At 41.7% G+C, this 27,723-nt stretch overlaps 1 protein-coding gene across 2 annotated transcripts in view; it reads left to right on the top strand.

The window, feature by feature from the left end:
- Positions 1-27,723, top strand: part of LOC120870552 (kalirin) — a 522,430-nt gene that overhangs the window by 377,236 nt on the left and 117,471 nt on the right. For both annotated transcript variants that reach the window (XM_040250305.1, XM_040250297.1), the window contains exons 11-13: positions 1,362-1,553; positions 13,411-13,619; positions 17,083-17,257. In XM_040250305.1, coding sequence (XP_040106239.1) covers positions 1,362-1,553; positions 13,411-13,619; positions 17,083-17,257 — 576 coding nt within the window. The remainder of the gene's footprint in view (positions 1-1,361; positions 1,554-13,410; positions 13,620-17,082; positions 17,258-27,723) is intronic.

Genomic DNA, 27,723 nt, shown 5'->3' with positions numbered 1-27,723 from the left:
GTTCTCCTGAGTGTGTATCTGTCTCTTTACATGGTGTTCTGTTTGTAAAGACAGCAGTCGTATAGAATTAGGAATCCTTCCACTTCACTATGACTTGATTTTAATTAATTACCTCTGCCGTTACTCTGTCTCCAAATAAGGGCCTCATTCTGAGGTACTGGGGCTGAGGGCTTTAACATGCAAATTTAGAGGATACACAATTCAGCCTTTAATACCCAGGTCTTCAGGTGAGTCTAAAGAACTCTCCGGGGACCAGAGACCACTCAGATATAGGCAAAGCAAAGCACCACACACAATCATGGCTGCAAAATCCGTTCCACTTCTCCACTCACTTTGCACTTGATCCTGACTGTTTCTGCTGCCAATTTCATATCATCACCAGTTCACTTGTTCATCACTTTGTTGGGCTTTGTGTCATTATAAGGGTGTTGAGAAATATAATGTACATCTGAGACACCAGCTCTAATTCAGGGTCTGTCTGGAACTCTCTTTTACAGGAAGCCTACCCAGGAAAAGTTGTATCCATCGCATATATGTACTAACTGACATACATTTATTGCAGAGGCAGTGACTCCATCCTGATGAGCAATAATTACAAGCTGGTTGCTTTTCAAAATGCTCTGGAGAACATAGACAGGGGTTTGGAGGAGAGTGTGTGTGAGAGAATGAGTGTGTGCATGTGTGCGTGCATGCGGTAGCATAAGATAAACAAAATCACCAGACACCTCCCCAACCTTCCCGCAAGATCTAAGCCTTTGCTGGGCACACAGGGAATTGCCTGCATCTCCTCACTCTGGCTGTGGCTGCTTCCTTCTGTCAGTTCCCTGAGTTCTGACCCTTTCCCCTCCAAAGAGATAGCTCTGTTCCAAAAGATAAACACCAGTAGTTACAAGGGACTTGGGGGAAAAGTCATGCAAGTTTCCCAGTTATTATTTCTCTGGTGTTCTCATATAGAAACCCAGCTGATCTTTGTGGATGAGGTATTTCCCACTCTGGCAGTTACAGCCTGAGAGGTGAGGGCAGTGATGGATCTCCCTAAGGGTAGAGGGTCCGGGCGAGACTGAGGAACGGAGATTCTAGCATGTCTGCTCACTTCTTTCCAGGACACCCCACCTGGGAGAAATCCCAGGGAGAGAGGAGGCACCGAGCTAGTACCCGCTTGTGCTGAGCTGCCAGGCAGGCTGCTGGCTTGCTGGGAGGTGGTGGGTGAGCTGGGCGCTCAGCTCTTCCAGATTAGGGAGCTCTGGGCTCAGTGCCCGCGCACTGCGCTCCAGCTCTGGGCAGCCCTGGTGGGCTAGGGGAAGACGTGAAGCTCCATTCGTGACTGCAAGTTGACTTTTCCTCACTGTCGTTGCTGGCAGAATACATACACCAATGCGGACAAGCTCCTAGAAGCAGCAGAGCAGCTGGCTCAGACAGGGGAATGTGACCCGGAGGAGATCTACAAGGCAGCTAGACACCTGGAGGTGCGCATCCAAGACTTCGTGCGCAGGGTGGAGCAGCGGAAGCTTCTGCTGGACATGTCTGTCTCCTTCCATACTCACACCAAAGAGGTATGGGAAGTTAGCAAGGAGGGGCATTGGGCTGGGTTGCTTTTTTCTGGCAACAGTCAGGTTGATTTCCTAGCTCCCCGAGGTCTGCCTGGTGTCCTGGGTGGTCTGAAAGTTATTAGCCTCCTGAGGTTGGTGATATTAACAACTTGCTCCTGATAACTTAAACTGAGGTCTCAACCAATATGGGGCAAAATTTCCTCGTTATTTCTAATGAGGAGAGGGCTGGGGAGGCAGATGGTTTGGGGGGTCTGTTAGAGCATTCAGTCTGCAACTGAAGAAATTTGAGAATTCCTACTATAGAAATAGTCACCTTAAGAGGCAATAATAGAGGATCAGAGATTCCTTTCCCACGCAACACCCAGTTTCTCTTGGTTGATGTTTCCCATCAGAAATCAGAGTCCTGCAGAACTTAAATCATCTTTGCTACCAGCTGGGAATATACAGGGTTTGCAAATCTGTTCAATGTTTTTATTTTATTTTTTTTTAAACAGAGGATTAAATCATCTAATGAAGTGTCTGCCACAGTGTGCTAGTAAAGTGAGAGTGTCCTAACCTTTCTCATTGTGGAGCAAAAGCCAGTGAAGGGAGGGAAACCGGGGTGCCGTCCATGCAGGAGGCTGGGCTTAAATGTGGCCCCTGAATCATTCACAGAGTGGAGACAGGAGAGAGGAGGATGGATCATGGTACACTGTTGGCAGGATCAAAGCCCACAGAGAGCAGAACAGTTGCAGACCTATGGCTGCTTTTGTGGCTCTGATTAACGGGGGCAGTCTAAGTGGCCAGCAAGGAGGCACATTTAACATCTTCTGTAATAACACCCTTGACAGATGAACTCATTAGGTGTATACATGCTTATATTCCCCCAGGAACTAATTTTAATGAAGTATTAATTAAAGTTGGATTGCTGCTCAGGAAGAAAAATTAACCTTACTTAATTAAGTTGATTTTTGATATTTGAAATGCCTTAAGAAGCCTGGTTGTTCCTCCTTCACAGGCTTTTCTGACTCTGTGGGAATGAACGCAGATCATTGCAGTGTCTATCAGAGTTAAACATGAAAAGATGTTTTCTAAACTGAGATTCCCCAGGCAGATGAAGGGCTGGGGAGCCCTGTGAAGCTGGCTCTGCTTCTTCTCCATGGGACCTACAACCACCCTCTGATGAGCGTCTGTAAAGCAAGGCGGGTGTCAGGGGGATTAGCTTTAATCCAAGTTTTCCTGCCTGGTTGTCTGCTTGCTGTGGCTTACTCGACTCTTAATAAGGTCTCGGAAACCAAAGGCATGTGTATTCTCTTTTAATTATGAGCCTGTGGGTGAGAGAAAGGAGCATGAATGAACAAGAGCCACGTTCCTTGTGAGGACTGTGGGGCTGTAGGCTGCCAAAGGAGGTGTGGACCAGGTTAGTTTCCAGGGAAGTGCTGCTCCTGAAAAGGTAACTGAAGCTGCCAGGAAACCTCTCCAGCCTTCTGGACATGGAGCTAGGAGGGTGGGATTCTAGTCCAGAGCCTGCTGCTATAAAACCCTGTGTGTTTGTGCTAATCACAGTGTCTCTGGCCTTAGGATGCCTCATTTATAAAATTGCACATTTAGACTCAATGTCCCTAAGGCCCTTTATGATTCTAACGTGAATTCAAGATTTTTTTTCTCCTCTTCTTCTTTATTTGATGTTGATAATCATAATTAATAATAGTAATTAAGCCTGGTGTGATATATGTGATTTATCTAGCCTAAGATTTGGTCTGTTGCAAGCACTCAGTGTATATTAGGTAGTACCTTTTTCTAATTGAATATTGACTACTTGATAGACACAGCATCTCATGTGATCCTCATGAGAATCTTATGATACAGACTTTATTAAACATATTTTCAAATGAGGACGCTAAGGCCCAGAAAAGAACCTGTCTGAGGTTACAGAGCAGCAGGGTCTTGACCTGTCTTCCTAAATTCTGTGCTCGTGTTCTTGCCTGCTACCATGCATTCTGTCCTCCTCTCTCCCTCTCGTGTCTCCTCTGCTCCTCTGTTCTTCTTCTTTCTCCTTACTCATCTTTTTACCTTTCCAAACTCCAAGACAGAGGCAGGGTAGCTCTTAGATGAAAAAAAGTAAAAGAATAGTCAGGGATGCAGTTATCAACCATTGTTTTCCAAGATAGCTCTCAAACCTTGCTAAGTTTGGTCCTGCTTGAATCTGAGACTTGTTTTCCCAGCATCGCTCAGTTTATACAACCACATTCATATGAAATAGCACCAAAGGAAGTGGGGTGATGCTGGGACAGGTGAATGTGCCTATTTCTCTGTCTAGTCAATAGCAATGAGAATTGTCATTTTTAATTCTAATTTTATATATCAGAGAAATTAATAATTCGCCCAAGGTCTTGTAGTGAAGATGTGGTAAATGTAAGGATTGAACCCAGATCTTTCTGACTCCAAAGCCCCTGCTGTTTCTCATTGGCCTTTCATATAAAGACCAGGAAACAGACTTGGAAAAGTTTTCTAAACCCAGGAATTTATTTGAGGCTGTCGGCAAGTAGCATAGTCTCTTTCTTTGGGACCCCAAAATATGAGAAAAATTAGGAGCAGCCCTACGTGGATGCAAAGGGGTGTGTGATTGTGAGGCCTTTTCTGTTCAAGAGATCTACAACTCTCAGATCATATACATTCTAACTTTTTCCAGGAGGGAAAGAAAAGTATCATTTCGAGTGGCTATCATAGTGGGGCTTCTCATGGGGGCCATCCTGTAGGACTTTTTATGTGCCCGTTTCCTCTCAGTTACCTCCTATCCCCAAACTAGTCTGTCAGAGGCCCCTTTTATACAGAGTAGAGGATACGCCGTGTGTATGTAAGTACACACTTATGCATATGTGTTATACACACACATGTTAGGTGCAGCAAGGTCTTAGATGCCAGATTTCCAGATCTAGATCTTCACTGGACATGGCTGTGTGTCTTTGGGGTAATTACTTAGTCTCTATTATTTGGTGATAATTATGATGGTGACTATTACAAATTTGAGTCGTACAATTCTAATACCCTCTTTTTCCTAGTAGAAAACTCCCTCCCAAATTTATCCTTAGATCATCTCTAAAGTAGCTTGTAAAGAACTTGAGGACTCAACTCAGAGGCATCATTTTTTCCTTGAAATTCTTCCCTGGGGCTTCCAGCTTCCCACCCAGACAGGATAGGAGCACTGTGTGTGTACCTCATCGACGATGCTGGGATCTCACTGAGATTACTGACTCTTCCTCGTTAAATTGGGGGTGCTCATATGTAGAATACACATGTGGGTTTAAATGTGTAAACATAGATTCTAATATTTCTACTGCTTGGTCTGATACTTAGTGACGCTGAATAAATATTAAACAGGCTTTCTTGACAATGAGAAGCTAGTCACTTTTCCTAAAAAAAGAAAATAGAAAAAATAAAAAGGTGGGGAAAGCCCATTCAATTGCATCATTCATCTATTCCAGTTATTTGATTTGAACTCTACGGACAGTGTAGACAAAGAAAGGCAGGTGGGGAATCTGAGTTGCCTGTGGGAGTTTTCCTCTACCGCCTATATAGCAGGCAGAAATGGATTATTGGGTAGTCAGAAGTGAGGATCCTTGAATGGGCTAATGAAGGAATACCTGTGGTTTGCTCTTTCCCTATTCTGTTTAATGCCTCTCAAGACACACCACCTCTCAGACCTTGCTAAGTGTGGATCCTGTCTGATCCTGGTCAATTAACTCTTGACTCCATCCTCTTTACTCTGTAGGCAAAGTTCTGATTTTTACTCATGGCAAGGTTAGTAGCCAAGTTTACTAGTCCACAAGTCCGTGAGGGAATTTTGAGTTGCTATGGATGTTTTCTCTCTTACAGTAAATAGAGTGAATGGAAGAATAATTTTCTACTCAGCTGTGCCAAAGATGACTTTAATTAGGATCAGAGGGGAAACAGAAGGAAGGTATGAAGAAGATGTCCCCCAGGCTCGTTTCTTCTGCAGATTAAGAGTCTGCTTGATTTTATTTGCCGGCTTTGTGAATTATTCATGACTAAAGGCATCTGGAGGGTTAAAGGCTTCTAATTATTTAATTGCACTGTTATTAATAACCATGAATAATTAGAAACCATCTAAATATTCCATGTTAAGTGATTCATTAAATCGTAGTGAATCATAGTAAATCATAATGAGTCTATAGAGTAAAATATTATACAGTTATAAATCACACTGTCAAAGATTATTAATGGCATGAGAAAGAGCTTGTGGTATAATATATAAAAAGCTCTATATCCATCATGATGACAATTTTGATCACACACTTAGAATAAAGACTAGAAGGAAGTATACAAAGAAGTAAGAATGTTATGAATGATTTAATTTTCCTTTGAATATTTTATTTGTTTTATAAGTTTTCTTTAATATTTTCAATTGAAAGTGAGGAACAATCCCAATAAATGTTATTTTATAAAAACAAAACTTTCCATCTCTGCTTTGAGAGGAGAGCTACATAATAAAGAGAGGTAACAAACATGTGCTTGGAACTTTCTTATGCATCCAGAACCTCAGCTATTAATAGAAATTGTGCTGAACTTTCAAATATCTTCCTTTTGCCTGGGGACAAGAGGCCAGCTGGCTGTTTGCTGGTCTGGAAACCTCAGGGAGAATGTAGGGAGAAGTATTTACTCAAGTCCTCATTTTCTTTGTCCAAGGGAAAAAAAAAGGCATTTGTGGCAAGTGTCATCTGCTCCACAGAGATTGTCCAGGCAGAATCCTCTCTGCTGTGTTTCCATGGAAATGCTGCAATTGCTGGGTTTTCAAAATAACTGTTTTTAGATATTTTTGTAGTCATAATATGAGAGTCAAATTAACTAACCTCAGCTCTTTGTTAAATGTTTAATTAAATGCCATTTCCAATTGTTTATAACCATGTGAAATCCTTCTTTCATGCTATTTCCTGCTCAAATAGGTATGTATACCACAAATGCCATAGATACACACATACACACATATTCCTTTATCTGCCCACTATAGAACCAAAACTAAATCAGTTTTCGAAAGGGATTATTGGCCTTAAGAACAAAACAACGTCGTCTTCTATGTCAGTTGTTAGGCTGGTATGGTATTTATTTAAGAGATAAAAACTGGTAGTCAATGCCAAAGGAAAATGATGCCTTCAAAATGAGGGAGGGGTGATTCATCCCATGGAATTGGTGTTCCTTTTGCATCTCTAGGAGTCAAGGAGTTGTATCAGCACAATGGCTACCAGAATTGTGCAAATGGTACAGCCAATCAACAGAAGAAAGCAACAGAGTAAAATTACCTCTTTCCTTAACCTCTCATCCATAAGCTTCATCATTTCTACAGACCTCCTAGTTTCTTCCTTCCTGTCCCTTCCTTCCTGCCCTTTTCAGTTGCCCTTTTCTCAGGCTGCACCTCTTTGTAAATAGAATGGGGTCCATGCACTGGCCCTTCCTGAACTCACTGGTTTCAGTCTTAGAGCAAACTTTATGTAGCTCATTGAAAGGCTGCTAACTCCCCCTCTACCAAAGTGCAGAGAGTCTCAGGTCAGTTTATTCTTTTGGATATAGGTATTTGGGGCCATAATTGCATATGTTCTCTGAGAGAACACAGAGACCTGAGTGTACGTGTCATGGGGATGCATGTTCAGTTGCGTCTGACTCTTTGCAAACCCGTGAATGGTAGCCCACCAGGCTCCCACCTGGGAAGCAGGGCCCAAAGAATTATTGCCCAGCAGAGAGCAGAACCCTAAAAATAATGGTCCTTGCACAGGTGTGTTTGATCAAGAACAGAGGGTCTGGAAATGGCTGAAACAGGAGGTTTTTTTCTCGGGAGCAGGTGGGTTGATGGCAGAGGCACAGTGCTAATTAATATTTTAGACTGTGGATAACCAGAGGGTTAGGAGGATTATCTTAGGGGAGAGAAATGGAAATGGAGGACAGCAGGAAGAAACATGTGGTGGCTGCTCCTAAGCTGCCTCACTCACTCCATGATTTCACCTCATTCTGGCAATGGCTTGTGATAACTTGAACTGCAAGATCATTCTGACACAGTTTCATTGGCTCCCTGATAATGAATAAATTAATAATAGAAGTGACTCTCTGATTTGGATTCTTTTCAAAGCAGTCTAGGCATGCTCTTCAAGAATAAGTCAGATGGACACATAGACAGAAGGAAACCTACAGGAAATTCAGATAGTAGGAAACTTACAGCCTAAGGAACGGAATATGGGCCCTTACTCATAGGTTAGTCACGCTGATGTTAATGTTTATCCCTCAGAGGTGCTTCTTCAGAATTATGAGCCTGCAATTTAAGCTTGCTGACACCAGGGGGCGACTGTGCGTGATTTCCTGTGGTTCTCTACTCAAGCCTTCCAGATACTAAATAGTATCTTAACTTGGTAGTACAATTATCTTCAAAGTGTTGCTAAACTCTCTGGACTTTGAGTGTCTTGGTGTCAAAGATGTGACTGCAGTTTTTTTCAACTTAGAGAGGCATTTTTATTACAACTCTCTTCTTTACCTCAGCTTCTGGAGAACCCACCTGCACACACACAACTCATCACATGTACTTTAAGTGTGAAGGACTTGAAATAGTTTTCCCATGATCATAGAGCTAGGACAAGGGCAAGATCGAGAATTATCCCCAGTATACACCAACTCCATTCAAGAACTTCTTTCCCTCTGGGTTTTGTTTTGGTTTTGTTTTTACAGAAGGAAAAATGAAGAAATGTTATCACTAACCCTTTGTCTCTGGTGCTTCCCTGTCTGTGAGTCAAATTCCATAGCAATTTTACTTGACATTTTATCTTCTTGAAGTAGACCAGCCCTTTCTTTTCCTTACCAGGCTGCTGACCACTGGGCTGAGTGGCATCTATGTTGTACATCATTGATTTCTTAGTTGATTTTCCTTAGTGGTAGGTTTTAAACTACCTTACACAAGATTTTCTTTATAATAAAGTAGAATATATGACCTGATAACGTGAGGAGATCAGCCCTGGGATTTCTTGGGAAGGAATGATGCTAAAGCTGAAACTCCAGTACTTTGGCCACCTCAACCGAAGAGTTGACTCATTGGAAAAGACTCTGATGCTGGGAGGGATTGGGGGCAGGAGGAGAAGGGGACGACAGAGGATGAGATGGCTGGATGGCATCACGGACTCGATGAACGTGAGTTTGAGTGAACTCCGGGAGTTGGTGATGGACAGGGAGGCCTGGTGTGCTGCGATTCATGGGGTCTCAAAGAGTCGGACACGACTGAGCAACTGAACTGAACTGAATGTGAAAAATCAACTTCAACTCATTAATCAGAGAATATACAGGAGTAGGACACATTTTTATTAAAATGATATTGACTCCTGAGGTCAGTGTGTTTCTCCAACATACCTAATCTTTCTCTAGTCCTTTTGTTGTTTCACTGACATCTTGTCTTTGGCAAGTTTGATCTTTGACTGGTCCCTACAATTTAGCTACATGGCTACCAGGTGGAGGGAGTGTCATGAGTCATGGTGGATTTCCTCAGAAAGGAATAATGCTGACTTTCTTCCCTAGACTTACACCACAAGTATTCAAGTTTTTTACTGAAGAGGGGAAAAAAAGAAACTCCAAGCTATGAAGCCATTAAAATAGCTTAAGGATGGTACTGAGAACAAAACTATCTTGAATAAAATAAATTCCTTAAGATATCTATAAACTTCTGAGCTCTCTCATTCTTGTAATAAGAATACCAGCCTCATCCTGAGCAGTCTTCCATCCAGTGCCTTTTCTATCTGGACACACTAAATATGTTTTATTCAGTTCAGTTCAGTTCAGTCGCTCAGTCGTGTCCGACTCTTTGAGACCCCATGAATCGCAGCACACCAGGCCTCCCTGTCTATCACCAACTCCCAGAGTTCACTCAGACTCACGTCCATCGAGTCCGTGATGCCATCCAGCCATTCTCATCCTCTGTCGTCCCCTTCTCCTCCTGCCCCCAATCCCTCCCAGCATCAGTCTTTTCCAATGAGCCAACTCTTCGCATGAGGTAGCCACAGTACTGGAGTTTCAGCTTTAGCATCATTCCTTCCAAAGAAATCCCAGGGTTGATCTCCTTTAGAATGGACTGGTTGGATCTCCTTGCAGTCCAAGGGACTCTCAAGAGTCTTCTCCAACACCACAGTTCAAACACATCAATTCTTTGGCACTCAGCCTTCTTCACAGTCCAACTCTCACATCCATACATGACCACAGGAAAAACCATAGCCTTGACTAGACGGACCTTTGTTGGCAAAGTAATGTCTCTGCTTTTCAATATGCTATCTAGGTTGGTCATAACTTTTCTTCCAAGGAGTAAGCGTCTTTTAATTTTTTGGCTGCAATCACCATCTGCAATGATTTTGGAGCCCAGAAAAATAAAGTCTGACACTGTTTCCACTGTTTCCCCATCTATTTGCCATGAAGTGATGGGACCAGATGCCATGATCTTCGTTTTCTCAATGTTGAGCTTTAAGCCAACTTTTTCACTCTCCATTTTTACTTTCATCAAGAGGCTTTTTAGTTCCTCTTCACTTTCTGCCATAAGGGTGGTGTCATCTGCATATCTGAGGTTATTGATATTTCTCCCAGCAATCTTGATTCCAGCTTATGCTTCTTCCAGCCCAGATTTCTCATGATGTACTCTGCATATAAGTTAAATAAGTAGGGTGACAATATACAACCTTGACATACTCCTTTTCCTATTTGGAACCAGTCTGTTGTTCCATGTCCAGTTCTAACTGTTGCTTCCTGACCTGCATACAGATTTCTCAAGAGGCAGGTCAGGTGGTCTGGTATTCCCATCTCTTTCAGAATTTTCTTAAGTGACATGTTTCCTGTCCACGATTTTAATCTCTCTCTCTCTCTTCACATAGTCTTGTCTTTTCTTACTTTTTTAAAAAGGAAATTTCTGGACTTTTCAATCTCTAGGTTTTCCTTAGGTATCCCAGGACAAAGTTGCAAAAAACAGAAAAGAGGGGCCCAACTCATGTTAGCATATTGAAAGATCAAATCCAGTATCTATCTTTTACCAATTTAAAAATGGAGTACTTCATAAGCCAGAAAGAAAAACACCAATACAGTATACTAACACATATATATGGAATTTAGAAAGATGGCAATGATGACCCTGTATGCAGGACAGCAAAAAAGACACAGATGTGTATAACGGACTTTTGGACTCAGTGGGAGAGGGAGAGGGTGAGATGACTTGGGAGAATGGTATTGAAACATGTATAATATCATGTAAGAATCGAATTGCCAGTCTATGTCCGATGCAGGATATGGCATGCTTGGGGCTGGTACGCGGGGATGACCCAGAAAGATGTTGTGGGGAGGGGGGTGGGAGGTGGGTTCAGGTTTGGGAACGCATGTACACCCGTGGTGGATTCATGTCAATGTATGGCAAAACCAATACAGAATTGTAAAGTAAAATAAAAAATAAATAAATTAAAAAAAAATAAAGCTAAGTATTCCCTTTCAAAAAAAATAAATAAATAAATTAAAAATGGAGTACTTCAAACTTTTCCTCTGTCTTCTAGTGGGAACTGGAGGTGACTTGCATAAATATAATAATATCTAGCACTTACTATATGCCAGGTACTGTTTCTAAGTGATATGCATATTATGTCATATGTATATATTTATATATTAAATTTATATAAATGTAGAGTGTGTGCATGTGTGTATATATATATATACACACACATGTATCTCATTTGTGTATGTATACATAAAGACATAACACTCACATATATATCAATGTACTAATAATCTTTACAACTCTGTAGGGATAACAACTATTACTATTCTCATTTTACTGACAAGGAAAATTGAGGTGTAAAGAGGGTATTACTTACCTGAGGTTATAGAGTTAATAATATGTGGTAGAACTGGGAGTTCTTTCTTTCTTACCTTCCTTTTTTTTTTCTTTCTCTCTCTCTCTTCCTCCCTCCCTTTCTTACTTTCTTCCTTCCTTTATTGTTTAATTTGTTAATTATTGTTGATTTAGAAGTTCTTAACTGCTATGCTATATTGCCTCTCTATATAGCAATTTTTCAGAGATTCCATTGTCTCATACCCAAGGATTTCAGCACAGTTGGAAAATGGTTTTGCTCCAGGAAAAACAGCAGCCAGAAAGTCTGAAGTAACTTTAAGTTATAGTGACCAATATCCTGAACTTTCTGATTTCATACTCATTTGAAATAGATACATTCATACCTGTAGGAAAACGTGCCTCAGCTTAAATAGTCTAGAAAACTTGTGTTTTACAACAGAAAGCTTATTTATAAATAAGTAAATTGAACTAAACCAGACATAAGCTGCCAAATGACAGGAACACTGAATAATAATTTGCAATAGGCTTATTAATAATACTATTTATTTAAAGCATTGATAATAAGTAAATAATTTATTTTTCATAATCTTTGAAGTGAGCAGGTCAAATCTTTTTCTTTCCATTTTGTAGATTAGGAAACTGAAGCTCAGCGAAGTTCTTACCTGTCCGAAAAGAACACCCCCCTTTATTTGTTACCTCCAGGGTTTCTTAGTCTTATGAACTCAACCTCTTCTGTCACACTTGAGGCTTTTCCTCTCTTAAGGACAAGAATAACTTGTCAAAAGTCTGAAGATTATTTTTGTCTCTTTTTATTGTCTCTTTTCTAACCCCTTGTTACAAAGGCCACACCATGATTTACGATACGGAGAACCAGCAAGAGGAAATAATATTCTTAAGATGGATATTTACCCATGTTTTTGACTTGGAAAACTTACAGAATGTTAGAACTGTAAGTTAACTATTTTATTTTATGCTCTCCTCAGCCTATGTTACACATGAAGTCTGATGAGCAAAGGTGATATACTCAAAGACACCACAGGTTATGGGAAGAACAGCAGTGACAATCTGCATCTTCTGGCTCCTTCTATCAATTTCTTTCTCTCTACTGGCTTTTCTCCTGGTAGAGTCATGAGCTTATCTTTTCTGCTAACTGGGGGAAGATCCCTTGTTTCTAAGCAAACGTCAGACATGTCTTTCCCTCCACCATTCATGAAAGTGCTCACTGAGAGCACTTAGAAGTGGAGCACTGTGGAAGGCCACCTGTTTTCACTATGAGGAAGAGCTATCAATACATTAATTTAGTAATTCAGTTCTCATCATTTCCAGTACTTATTCCATTCAGATCACTACACTTAGCTCTTTTAAAGTTGTCTGACCAGTATTATCATCCTGACTGCATTTCATCATCTTGAATATCATGAGGGAAATGTCTTATATTGAAATTATAATAAGCTATACCTCTTTAGCAGTCAACTTTCTAACCAACAAAACAGTCCTGAGAAGAAAAAAATGGTTTAGCCTAGCACATATTTTCTTAATTAATCTTCACTTGGTTCTTAGTGAACATCCCGTTCTTTCTTGCATATCTGTAAAATCATGATACATTTCTGGGAATCAGCCTCTAGCTATCTGCAGGAAGTGTGCAGAGTCCTCCTTTACGAAAAGATGAAATAGAATTTGTCCATCATCAGTTTCCTGTTCTTCCCACTCTCTCAAAAATGAGTTAGCTTTCTGCTCTAAGACCAGTTTTCCAGAACCACTAGAAAGTAAAGCAGAGGGTAATTCCTGTCCTTAGGGAATGCCTGTACTAATGGAGTAAACTTAGCAGAGATGTATAGTGAATATAAATACAGAGATGCAAACTGACCCGTAGGGTGCTGATTAGAAGGACAGTCTGATATTGAACTGAGTAGTTGAGAGTACGTGGGGTGACCTGAGTTCCACACTCTTGCCCTTAACCCCAGCCCTCCACTCCCATGTGCCCTGAGTAGACTCTGCTCTCTCTATCCCCTACAGCTATGGACATGGATGGAAGATCTTCAGAAGGAGATGCTGGAGGATGTCTGTGCAGACTCTGTGGATGCGGTCCAGGAACTGATCAAACAGTTCCAGCAGCAGCAGACCGCCACTCTGGATGCCACACTTAATGTCATCAAGGAGGGCGAAGACCTTATCCAGCAACTCAGGTCAGCGCCTCCCTCCCTGGGGGAGCCCAGCGAGGCCAGGTCAGCATGGGCGGTGCTTTCCAGTGGGAAATGCCTTGGACTAGACACGAGATAAGTCATCATGTCCTGGTCTTGGCTCAGCTGCAGCCAGCTTTGTGGTCTTGTGTGAGCTTCAGTTTCTCCATCTGTCAGATATAAAAATGCCTGCACCATACCCAACTTGCATTTAGAATGAAATAGTCAGTGGAAAAGCTCTTATGTTTCAAAGAATTATGTATATTATTGAAGATGTTATTCAGTGATCAATAAGTAATATACATACAATAAAAATTTAGCAATATTCAATAGAAAGTAAACAGCATCTTCATTAAGAATGATGGCACATTTGATCATGCGAAGAAATAGCCATTATGGAACATAGTGTTATTTGGCATCTGGTCTTGGGCTAATTCTGAATTCCAGTGCTCCAGTCAGTAATATGTGACCCCAAATGACTGCCTTTGGCCTCATGTGAACATAGGGAGTGTGCGACGTGTCCTACTTTGCTCTCCGCTTACCCACATATGACCTTTCTACCATTCCTTGGTACCCAGAAAATAAAACTCCTTCTCTATTGCCCTAAACAAATATAGCTAAGAATGAATCTTAGGAAATCCTGTCTGACACCTTATATTCATTTCTAGTAATCCACCCCATTGCCTCCTTTCCATTTGCATCAATATCTAGTTTCCTGTCCCTGTCAAGGGCATCAGCTCCTCAGATAAAGTGTCATGAGGCCTTGAGCAAGCCCTCAGGAACCTGCCATGTGCCCAGGTGATATGTAAATAGGATTTGATGGCACTAATGATGTCTGCCTGCGGGGACTTGTTCCTATCCCCAAATCACTGAGTGCTGGGACCTCTGCCAGCTCCAGATAGTAATAATCTCATCAACAAGACCCAGGACAATCCTGAGGCCAGAGGGAATTACTTCAGTTGGAAAGGGCTTCCTCCCACCCCCCACCCTCAAACCAGTTGTCCGATTAAATAAACAATAAGAACTTACCTTGAGATAGCCGTGGCATGTTTTTCTGTTGGATTGATCATTTCTATTCCAAACATTCACACGCCATGTTCTGAGTCCTCCTGTTGCGTACTAACAAGACAACCTCTTTCCTTTCTTCCCCTGGTTTATCTTCATGAATGTATAATACATGACAGTTTTGTCTGCCTACCTAGGAAACACCACTGTTATTTGCTTCTGAGGAAAATTCCAAATAATGAGCAGTTACTTAACCTCTGTGGGCCTCAGCTGTTTCGTCTGTGTGATTTAGAGTTCACTCTAGGAGCTTGTCAACTCCAGAATTATGTAATAGCTTTTGTGTTTTCTTTCCAAACGCTTTCCACAAGCTTGGCTGGCCTCTCTGTGGGACTGAGTCTGTGGCAGCTGCCCTGCCCACCTAGCGCCATGCCTGAGGGCCGAAGGCTGCTCAGTGTGGGTGGAGACAGTGATATGGCTGATGCCTGTCCTACCAGTTTAAGTTCTGTGGATTTCAGAGAGGACCACAGACATGTGACAAGAACCACTGGTGACTGTTCCTTCCTCCGCTAGTCTGACACTCATCTAGGCTCCTTTCCTTGATATCAAGACCAGTCAAAGGAGAAAAGTAAGCAATTCCTGGTAGACGTTGGCAAGATGCCTCACACGCACCAGTACACACATCTTCCCTAGGCCTCATGACTCTTCACACTGAAGCACCTAAGGTGCTTTTACATTATGTCTTTGATTCTAGTGTATATGACGGTGACAGAGGTGCTGTACAAAGGGGCCAGAAATCATCCTTTTCCTCCTGGAAGCTGAGTGATAGAAAAAGACTGAGGGGAGCCATCAGAAATAGTCATCACATCCTCTTGATAGTACTGCTCTCAGCAAATGCACGATGCATAGTGCTCAGTACTTCTCTTGAGTTCTTTTCACGGTTGGGGGAAGCTGTGCATGGTGGGCTTTCATGCCCAAGTAGGCCAGGGTGAGAAGAGAGGGACTGTAAGCTCTCTAGATGACAGAAGCGGGGGCTCTTGGCCTGTGCTCCCTCCAGTAACAGTGTGAGCTCAGATACCATTGCTTCTGAGTCAGACACAGGCCAAAAGGACCTGGTCTTCAGAAAAGCTGCTGATGAGAGCATTCAAAACTAAGGACTTTCCCCTCTGACTTCTTAGATTGTATCAGAAACGAAGATGTCATGAGATAATGAATGTGCCTGTTTCTTTCAGGTCTAGGGGCTCTAGCTTACTCAATCAAGGCCCTATAGAATCTAAACTTATTGAATTCCAGTTTTTCTATTGTAACGGTCTCTTTGGGGGTGTAACCACCTTGCTTGTCTCAGCAGATCAATGTTTATCTCTATCAATGTTTCTCTCTTTATTCCCTCTGTGATGTGTCATCTCCCCTTACTGCCTTTGTATGGACCTTCTCTGCTCAGAAAGCCCGCCCTTCCCATCTACTTGGTTCATCCTTTTCTTCTAACACTCAAGTCAGGGCTTATCACCTCTGAAGCCTGTGTTGGTTGCTCAGCCTCTTGTGCCCTAGATTCTACTTTCCCCAACTGGACCTGTGCCCAGTAAGAACCTGACGCATCTTCCAGAAGTAACAGTCATTCGTACAGCACGTTCCTGGTCACAGAGTATGGTCATGCGTGCCATCTTATTTAACAGCAAACCATGCCATGAGCAGGCCGGGGATTATTAAATCCACTTTACAGGAGGCAACTGAGCCTCAGGGAGGAGATTTCCCAAGGTCACCAGCCCATGTATGTCAGAGCAGGGATTTGAGCCAGGCTTCAAGCTTTCCTAAGTACAGCTTGAAGCCTATTAAATAACACCAGCCATAACTTTGGCATAGAATTATAAAGGGGATGAATAGTTTTTGCAACCATGATCTCATTTTACTTTAACCATGATCCTGTGAGTTAAAACTAGGAAGGATTTTTTCCATATACTTTTAATTTGTCTACCTTTATGTATCGTGATATGTGTATTTGTCTGTGTATATTGAAATATGTCTTGGAGAAGGAAATGGCAACCCACTCCAGTGTTCTTGCCTGGAGAATCCCAGGGACGGGGGAGCCTGGTGGGCTGCCGTCTATGGGGTCGCACAGAGTCGGACACGACTGAAGTGACTTAGCTAGCGTTGAAATATGTGTATATTAGACTATGTGTATATGTTTGGAACCATTCCATTTCATTGATATTTACAGAGCCCCTTTGCATGTGCTATTTCATTTGATTCCTGTCACAGTTCTGTCTGAGGAATAGGACAGCAGCTAATCCCAGAGCTACAGTGCTGTGAACCCCAAAGAGGGTTACATGTATCTTTGGTTCACCTACTAGGCAGACTGTGCCAGGCTCACAATAGGAGTCTGATAAACATCTATTGGTTGAGTGACTCTATTGATTCCCATCCCCCTTGCTGAGACAAGGAAGGCTCCCTCTCCACTGTCACTTTTAATATGGCAAGCCCCTCCTTTCTCTCTCCCACTGTGCCACAGGGACTCGGCTGTGTCCAACAACAAGACGCCCCATAGTAGCTCCATCAGCCACATAGAGTCGGTGCTGCAGCAGCTGGATGACGCCCAGGTGCAAATGGAGGAGCTGTTCCACGAACGCAAGATCAAGCTGGACATCTTCCTACAGCTGCGCATCTTTGAGCAGTACACCATTGAGGTAGATGTGGGGAGGAGGCATGGGCAGGTGGAGGGCAGGCTGCTTCCTGGCCAAGGATACTGCCCCAGAGCTAGACTAAGGGGACTGGACGGGATTATGGATCACAATACATTTTTAGAGATCAGCAAATTCATGTTCACCGTGTTAGACTCCTTACAGTCCCTTTCACCCCAGTGCCAAGCAGAGGCCCTCTCCTCAGTCTCTGCGATTAGTCCACTGGGAAGGGTTTGTTGGTTTGCACTGGACTCTTGCTTGGCACTTTGGTTCCTGGAAGACCGTAGAGTGGGTCGTTTGGTGACTGAGGTAGACTTGCTAAATTCTATACCTTCTTGAGTAGGAAGGTATTAAGATTAGGTGGTCTCCTCAGCTGGTGACTGTAGATTAGGGGTGGGATGGACTCACACAGCAGCCAGGAAGTCAGAGGAAGGAAGACCCAATCCTTCGTTTGCTTTCTGCTTATTAAGAAACTAAGCATGTGCAAAGGTCATTTGCTGGTTCATCTCATCAATGCCTCAGCTCATCCTGGGAAGGTCAGAATCTGGTGTTCTGATATATTTATGTCCTCTTTTGGTGCCTACTAATAATGTCTGCCCCACATAATACCAACCTTTTATTATTTTCTCCTTTAAGCCAGTGACTAAAGCCAGGTCAGTAGGGTTTCTGAGGTGTGAAAAACAGTCAACACCTATGGCGTATTGTCCTTTTAAGGGATGGCAAATGGTTAAAAACCATGTCTTCTCTTTGCTCCTTGCTGGTGTGTTGTGAAGGAAAACCAATTCTCTGTCTACCATTCATTAAAACTTTACTTTGCATTCCTGCCATCTCCTCCAAGTTGAGGCTTCTGGGGGTCTGGGATTGATCTTCCCAACAATATCTATGGAAACTTTTGTGGAATTGGTTTGGGAAGGAAAATTATTATTTTTTTGAACCTAAGTGTTAAAGTGTTAGTTGCGCAGTTGTATCTGACTTTTTGCAACCCCATGGACTGTAGCTCACCAGGATCCTCTGTCCAAGGAATTCTCCAGGCATGAATACTAGAATGGGTTGGCATTCCCTCCTCTAGGAAATCTTCCAGACACAGAGATTGAACTTGTGTCTCCCACATTCAGGCAGATTCTTTACCATCTGAGCCATCAGGGAAACCTTTCAAATGTTGAATGCTCCAATAATCCAGTCTCAATGTCATTCTCAACCCCTTACAGGCCAGAAAGCTGTTTTGGCAACAGGTGCTCTCTTCTTCAATCCCTAGAGCAATCCTTCCTATCTCTGACTCTCTTTTGACCTTTCTCTCCTTCACCTCTACCCTAACTTCCTAGAAGCCTCTGCAAGTTTTTACTTAAAGATGCCATGTTCTAAAAGGTGCTCTCTGGACAATTTCTGAAATAAAGGAAGAGATAAGTCTTTAAATCTAGATCTTGATTATCCTTCCAACTCATTCCATAACGTCAAGTGAATTTATTTGTACTTTTTTTTTATAATCTATTTTGAATTGGTACTCATAGTGATTTCAGGTTGCAAATGGTATTTAAACATATATTGAAAGAACAATGAAAATGCCAGTGGAAAATTAGAGATATTGGTGTGTGGAAAGGCGTGAACGTGGGGTGACCAAGGTAATAAAGGAAAGAGTGATAATTGAGAGTGAGAAATAAACAGAGGTGATGTCTGGTTGCAGTCGTGTTGGCCACAGACACTCCCACCATCCTTCCTTGACTCCATTTCACCCACTGAGAGTGAATACATCCCTGAGGGAATTACGTTAGCAGGTATGGGAATTTGGCTGTTGTGTTCTTTATTTACTTTCCTGTCATTCCAAGTTCAAATCAAAAAATGCTTAAGGGGAAGGAAATAACCTAAGGGTTTGGGTATTTAAGCTTTATTTGGTGAGATGGCTGTGGTTTTGAGGTCTGGGTTTAGTTCCACAATGGGTCAATTAGCTTCACTTCACCACTTGGACTGTAACCCATTGACATCAGCTGGGGTCACCATTTGGATGTGTTTGTCTGCAGTGATTCTGGGACAATCCATTTCCAATCCAAAGCCTACAGGAAAAAAAATATGCTGCTTAAAAAAAAAAAAAGTTGACTACAGATCAAATAGCATAAAATTTGATCCTATTTAAATGTTGCAGTAGAAGAGCTTGATATTTAAATCGTAAGATTTGCATTTCTCAGCCTTTGTGTTGTATAAAAGTTTCCCCTCCCACCCTGACAACTTGGACAGCTTGGTATGCAGCGAAGCTGAAGTAAGGAAGCAGTAAAGGGTCTAATAAAATGAGGGAGATGAAAATAGCGAATAAGTCAAATGAGGGGAATAAGAATTTGGTTCTGCACCCAGGTTTTAGCAGAGGTCTGGTTCCCCATTTCAGGTGTGGCCCAAAACTTGGGGAAATGTTGCTTTTCATCTTAGATAGGAATGAAAATCCTGCCAAAGCTATGGAAAATTTCTGCTTTAAGTCAGATTGTCAGAGTTATATTTGAGGGTGATGAGATTATTTCAAATGCCAACTAGTGTTTCACTGTGGGGGTAAAAGGCAAGCTTCTAGAGAAGATTCAGAGTGTGAAACTGAGGGTGGTTTCTGTAATGAGAGATGTGTGGAGCTGATATAAGCCAGGGCAGAGGCTGTCAGTGCAGGACCTACAGCTATGGTTTCCTTCCCCAAAGGAAGGCATTTGATGGGCATACTCAGAATTCCTAGGGATTACTGAAGACCAGTACAGGCCTACCCCCAACATCCGGGGAGTCTAAGTTAAGACTCCTTAACCATGTCACTGATGGCTAGCAAGGGCTAATTAATTTTAAAATTAAGAGAACACCTGAGTTGCTGCACTAGTTTCCTTTTACTTAATTATATGGCTCCCAGAGTACCTGGGATGGGGTTGAGGTACCCGGCTGAGTGACACTTACCCCAAACGTATTAGGCAAAAGTTAAAAAACCAAGACTGCATTCCTGATACGCCTTCTTCACATCCCTGGAGACCAGAAGCAACGACGCACAGATGTTCTATTACGTTTTTTCCCTGTAAGTTCAGCCTCCTTCTGTGAAAGATATGTTATAAGAAACAGTTGTAATAGAAAAGACACTTCACCAAATGCAAATAATCTTTATCTTGTGATGGTAAGAATATGGAAATTTTCTTCTTTTTGATGCTTCCATGCATTTCACCTTTTATACAATTAATTAGAATGATCAGAAAGAAATAAAATAGTTTTAGAAACAGGAGCAGGTCAGTGGTCTCCAAACTCCTTTGATTATACACACTCAATAAACTATTTTTGAACTTTCAGCTCTCCACATATGCATCTATATTGGCTTCTAAATTATATATGTATTCTACTGTCACTAATAACCTCAAAATTCACTGTGCCCTTAGGGTGAATGAAGCTTGACTTTTTCATTAGAAGCTGCAGTTCTGTATTTCAAATAGTATTCTTGATAATTTTCAATTATTTTTTGGTTCTGGCTTCTTGACAGATCTGATTAGATTGTCATTGTTTCTTTACCCCGTCACGTGGCTGCCAAAGAGTTCTGAGTTCTCTTGAGCTTTCATGGTCAGTATTATCTTCAAACTGTAGTTTCTTGGAGGAACCTTGTTAAGCCACATGTCTTTTGTGAAGGGTAGTTTAGTTAAAACTAGATAATAGATAAGTTCCTTTAACTGGGCACATGAAAAGAGCACTAATTTGAAATATGCTAAAAGCAGCTGAACAGATGAGCCAGAAAGTCCATCTGTATTGAGGTACTTCCTGTGTCCCCTCCCAACGCACCATCTACAATGTGGTACAAGTGAGAGTCTGGGATCAGTATACTATGAAAGTCCAGGGAAATGTTGTGTATTTTTTTTTTAGTAGTTTGATCAAATATGTGTGCATATAATATATATGTACATACATATGCTTATTTATATACTTAGGATTTTTCTATTTGTTATCAATGGGCAATCTTGGGCACCCCCGGGATATACCCATACTGGAGAGTACTAAGAATGACACCAAGAAAGATAAACCTATACAAGGGACTTTAAGAAAAATGGGCCACAGTTATAATCTTTCTTTTAAATTTCTGACTCTGTAATTACAATCAGAGTTTTTTCAATACCTGAAAATTAATCTGCACAATTAATCAGATTAAGGAATGGAATAGGAGCTCTAAATCCATGGGGTTCATATTGGGATAGGCGGGGGCCAGGCTGAGGCTAGAGAAAAATGGCCTTCAAGGAGGAAAATTCTTCCTAGAGGAGAGAAAGCTGATTGTTATTCACTGGTAGTATCAACTCTGTGATTGGTGGTATGCGGAGGCCTTTTATGTTTTATGCTTGAGTGAGATTGTTCAGTCAATCTTTTACCTAACAGAAATTCAACTTGATAAACATTTAGTGAGCACCTACTATGCCTCAGAAATTATTTTGGGCACTGAGGATGAAACTGTCCCTGCAGGGGGCTGGTTGGGAAGAACCACAGAAACAGAACCATCCCATAGTGATAATTTATGACACAGACAGGCTTACAGATCGATGAGAACACTGAGGCAGGAGTGCTTAGCTTCTCAGGCTGCCTGTGCAAGGTTTCCCAGTAAGATGACACCTGGAGGACAGGTAAAAATTGATGTCCAGAGTTTGGCGTCTCTGAAGAATGCCATCCAGCCTCTACAAGAATATCTCCAGAGCCCAGAAGCAGAGTTCAGGAGAGGAGGGAACTCAGAATCTCATTATTGTGTTGAACCAAGATCTCCTTCTGCCCTTTTCTCTTGCTTCTGCTCTCTGGAGAAACAGAACAAATCTGCTCCCTCTTTTTGGAAGCTTTAAAAATATTTGAAAATGTTCATCATAGGCCTCGTTTCCTTTATCCAGAAAGTGTTGAGATTGTGAAAGTTATTTCTGCAATCCCCTCTGACTCTAAAACTTCGATAACTACTTCTCTTCCCTGCTGGCCCTTTTCTGTGGGATATAGCCGCAGTGTTCTCCCCACCTCCTGGGTCCACATTGTTGCCTCATTGCCCCCTGGTGGCTGGACTCTAGTTATCCACGGTGGCTTATACCCCCAGCCCCAGCAACCCTGGGGGAGCTGTGCGTCCAAGACGCTGGTGTTCCATACACTCAGCCCAAGAGACGTTTCTATGACTTCATCACCTGTCCTGTTGACGTTTCTGCTCCCTTAAAAGCCCCTGGCTGTTTTTTCCGGGTACATGTTTCTAGTACATTGACTTTTAAAAAAATTTAAATGAAAGAGTTTTATGTATTTTTCCTCTCAAATTTTATTCTTTTTTCTGGCGCAGTTCTTCAGCCTATCAAAATATATTTAATTTATTATTGCTATCAATGTTTCAACAATTTGAAATATTGGCCAGGTCAGGCAGGGCTCTGTGGTGCTTCACTGGACGTTTTCCTTCAGTGCCCCAGAGCCATCAGCCTGCACAGTCATTCCCTAAAGGACCACATCATCTTCTAGTCCAATTTCCTAGCCCTTTCCTCCATAGATAGTGTTAGACTCTGCAAACCCTTGTTGTTCTCCTGGTTGTAATGTGCCTCAAACCCACCAACATAGTAACTATATCAAGAAAAAAAATAAGATTTGTTTGGGATCAATCTTTGTAGGTTTCCTTGGGATCCCTATAGCCTTTTCTAAATGTACTCCAGATATCTTTTGCAAAGGAAATACAGAATAAGTGCAATAAAGTAAACCAAAATTCTCGCAAAATATTTATTTGATAGTTTCTTCTAGACTTTTGTCAAATTGATTTCAGAATCATTGGCAGTTGCCCCTCACATCTTCCATTTTAAAAAAAAAAGGATTATTTACATAGCTTTAGTATTCTAGAATGTCACCTGTTTTGTTAAATTATCAAAGATCCCTAATGGAAGCTTTCAGATCATTCAGTAATGGGGTGGGTAAGGGGCTGTGGACCTGAAGTCAGGTGACATTATGAAGGTTCAAATGCTGCCCACTTCTCCTTTCTGGTAAAGATACAGGGAACTCAATAGAAGGAAATAATGTAAACTCCAGCATGGAGTGTTCAGCCTTGGCGAGAGAAAATCCGTTCTGACACTCAAGCATTGATAAGTTCTAGAATGGGTGAACAATATATATATCATGGGAGCTCTTCAACAGAGGGGAGATTTTTTTTGAAAACAATAGATTTCTATGAGTCTCAAACTGATTAAGAGGCAAAGATATGGGCAAAATAAAGACACAAGATCCCCTCAGTATCAGTCATGATTTTAAAAGATCTCAATTTTAATCATGATGATGATGAAAAAAAGAACATGAACTTGGTCATAAAAATTGTGTTCCATACCTAAATTATCCAGTTGGAATAGAAATTAGGGAACCAAACATTGGAACTCATCAGTTAGAGTGTTATGATATGTTCTTACATTTTTTTCACAAACATAAAAAATAACTGCATGGATTTCTTTATTGCTAAGTCCTGCTTTTCCATACTGCTTCTTTCAGTATCCTCAAAGGTTTCCTTATAGCTACATACATAAATATTTTAACTCTGGACAGATTGTATATATTTCTAAAACAGAGTGAAATTCTATGATATATTTTAAAATAATGTGTATTAGAATTCACTAATCTTATCATTTTAATTGATTAACAGAAAAGAACCTAATACTAGACTACAAGAAGAACAAATGGCTATGGTAATTTAGTTTAGTTTCACAGTGGTAATACACATAAATATGTTGCTGTTCAGCCGCTAAGTCATGTCTGACTCTGCGATCCCATGGACTGCAGCACACCAGGCTCCCCTGTCCTTCACTATCTCCCAGACTTTGCTCAGATTCATGTCCATTGAGTCAGTGATGCTATCTAACCATCTCATCCTCTGAGGCCCCCTTCTCCTTTTGCCTTCAGTCTTTCCCAGCATCAGGGTCTTTTCCAGTGAATCGGGTCTTCATATCAGGTGGTCTAAGTATTGGAGCTTCAGCTTCAGCGTCAGCCCTTCCAATAAATATTCAGGGCTGATTTCCTTTAGGATTGACTGATTGGATCTCTTTGCAGCCCAAGAACATGTAAATATACATACCCATTGTAGATGAGATAGCCCTTCCCAAAGCAATGAAATTCTATTTAGCTGCAATATCTCTTCTCCTACCAGCCAGTATTTGTAGGTCAGTGAAGAATATTTAGCCTCCAGTTTTCTCATTTTAATATAAATAATGACATTATAGAACAAAAAGATGTTCATTTGCATTGACAGCTCATGTATTTCAGAGCATCTTACCACAGTGTAATGCCTTAGACCCTTCCTCCTCATTATTAGTTGGAATGGGATTGGACCTTAATGTGCATAACATATGTAGTGTTCACACACACACACACACACACACACACACACACTGTCACTCTTTGCTGAATGGCAGTGTAGTATAGTCGTTGAGTATGCAGTATGAGTTACAGGGCCTGGGTTTGAAACCTGTTTCACCAGCTTTACTAATTATATGATTTTATGCAAGTTACTCCCTTGGTTTCCTCATCTGAGAAATAGGTATGAGAATAATAATTCCCAGTCCATAGAGTTATTAAGGATTTAATGAGTTAACACATAGAACTCAAGTACCCAGCACTTAACACTGTAATACATTGTAGTTAGTATTGTTATTATTAATAAACTGCCTAAATAATATATACAAATTTGATATATATATATATATATACACACACACATATGTATATGTATTTTCACCCACATTTTAAGCAAACATCCCATCTTATTCTCTCTGAATTTATTACCCAGTTCTGTTAGGTGATCCCTGAGTGTTCATGTAACTGCTGTGAGAGACACAGGCATTCGCTCTTGCCATAAAGAGAATGTGCCCATGCAGAGGGCAGGTTACACTTCTCTTTGCCACAACTTTTGTCCCAGTGTTCACACCCCAATGCCAGATTGCAGATGTTTCTCCTGTTCATGGCAAAGCCTCCTGAAAATAAAAGTGAAAGTGTTAGTTGCTCAGTCCTGTCCAACTCATAGACTGCAGCCCACCAGGCTAGAACACTGGAGTGGGTTGCCATGCCCTTCTCCAGAGAATCTTCCCAACCCAGGGATCAAACCCAGGTCCCCTGCATTGCAGACAGATTCATTACTGTCTGAGCCACAGGGAAGCCCCAAAGGCTTCTGAGGGACCAAAGAATTCCAGTTAGAGTAATATGACCTTTATATTGAGTATAAGTACTCTGTATACTTTAAATATATAAACTATATTTTTAAGTATATAAGAACTCAGAATCAATTTTTAAAATTTACCAAACTCTTCAACAAAAATATCTTCCCAGGGGAAGGTTGTGTGTTTTTTGAAAGGATAAGTTATTTCTGGCATTATATAAAGCCACAAACATACAATTTATTGATCTGTTCAAAGCACAGGATTAATTTTAAAGGTTCATATGAAGTGAAGAAACTGTAGTTACAATGAGTTTGTGAGGGATTTTTTAGAGAAGAAAACAGAGGAAAGGTTAAACAGGCACTTCTCTGAAGTGAAAAAATAAAAAAAAAGTACCCCCTGACGCTGGTTCTGGGACCAGCTCTATGGATATGACACCATGGTTAAGAGCCCTTGGCCTTGGAGTTGAGTGCTTAGTTCCACCACTGCCAGCTCTGAGACCCTGAGGCAAATGATGTGACTTCTCTGTGCCTTGGTTTTCTCATGTTGCTGTGAGGAGTTGCTATGAGGATGAAAGAAAAGAGAATCAAATGCTTAACACTGCATGGTAAGTCGCTTCAGTCGTGTCCAACTCTTTGCAATCCTATAGACCGTAGCCCACCAGGCTCCTCTGTCCATGGGGATTCTCCAGGCAAGAATACTGGAGTGGGTTGCCATGCCCTCCTCCAAGGGATCTTCCCACCCAGGGAGAGATGCCTTGTCTCAGGCATCTCCTGCATTGGCAAGTGGGTTCTTTACCACTAGTGCAACCTGGGAAGCTAGTGGTAAATACTGTCTATCCCATAATGAATACACAGTTCAGGGTAAAGTATCTTCTTTAAGACACTTGGGGGTGAGGGGAGAAAGTATCCTCTATGCATAACTACTGGGAAGGACCCAAAAAATGAGAGGAGCCAAAGAAGAGGGCTTTCTGAGAACAGAGCCCAAGGCCACTGCTAAACAAAGTCCCTAGAGCCCGTTTTGGGATGCAGAATACTGGATTCAGTGAATCTCATCTGGCAGGAAAGCTTTGGGCTTCTTTTTGAAGTGCCTTCCCGTTTCCCACTGCCTCTTATCCTATCTAAATTCCTGTTTAGCTCTTTTCTCTGATTTCCCTTATGGCTATGACTCTGGAGTAGATAATTGTTAGAATAGAAAACACTGCCAATGTATCTCTCAAAGAGGTCATCATATCCTAACACTTCAATTAATTCAGAAGAGTGAGGCAGAGAGTGCCCATCGGAGCCAAAAGGGGAACTGAGTGAGCCAGGAGCTGAGATGGAGCTAATTGAGTGGAAGGAGAAAGAAAAATAGGTTGATTGAGAGCTGAATGTCCTGTGGGTACCTTATGTTCCATCTTTCACTCATTTGGTTCAGGCCCTAGTTTCTGCCCAGAACAAATTCTTCCAGGTTTCCTTTCCAAATGGAGTTAGATCACCGGATTAGTCCACCAGACAGGTTTTTCTTTTCATGGTTTTGTTTCTGTACTAGCAAATTAACCCTTGTCCTGTGTAATGAGATAAGCCAGAGAAAAACATCAGGTTCTGGGGGTTGTCATGAAACTCTATGCCAGAGTTGACTTTGAAGGGTGGTGAGGACTTCAGCAGACTGGGAGGAGGAACATGGATGTCTCAGGGCTGCTGGGCCAGAGAAGGTGGCTGGAGAGGGCAGAGCAACTTCTCACACCAGAGAGTAGGCCACATGCCTAGTTCACATAACAGGAGAGCATGAGATGGGGCTAGAATGCTAGGTTTGTTCATTACCAGTAAAGTGAACTTCAGGTTTGAAAACAAATTTTTTTCCCTTAAAAAATGAACCCCTGCTCTGTGCCAGCCTTGTGCCCTAGAAAGAAGGTGGAGAGGGGGAAGCCAGTAACAGAATATTCCTTGAGGAAACAGAAAATAGTCAGGAAAGAAAATAATTAAACTCCAGCCATCATTTGAAATACATAAATCAGACTATTTCAAGGCTCTGGGCTTCAGTTCTTGGAGGTTGGGAAGGGTCAGCCACAGAGATAGTAAAGAATGTGTAGACCTAAGGAGCAAAGCTTGGAAGTCAGGCTGTTGCACTGAGTAGCTTCTTGAAATTCTCTTTCTTCAGGCTTCATTTCAGACGTGGGCCCCTCAGCTTGATGGGGTTGGGTAGTGTAGGTAGAGAAGGGGAAGGAAGGAATATAGAAACACCAGATATAGAAACCTGGGTATATTTCACATTTGGTTTGGAATTCAGATTCTCAAGATACCAGACCTCTGAGCCTTATTCTCGCAGCTAAAGCACCTCATCATTGCTCTGCTCTGATCAGGACTTTTGGCACTTGTC

Source organism: Oryx dammah, unplaced genomic scaffold (genome assembly GCF_014754425.2).
Source record: "Oryx dammah isolate SB20612 unplaced genomic scaffold, SCBI_Odam_1.1 HiC_scaffold_2, whole genome shotgun sequence".
NCBI classification, from domain to species: domain Eukaryota; kingdom Metazoa; phylum Chordata; class Mammalia; order Artiodactyla; family Bovidae; genus Oryx; species Oryx dammah.
This window is presented reverse-complemented; position numbering and strand designations above follow the sequence as displayed.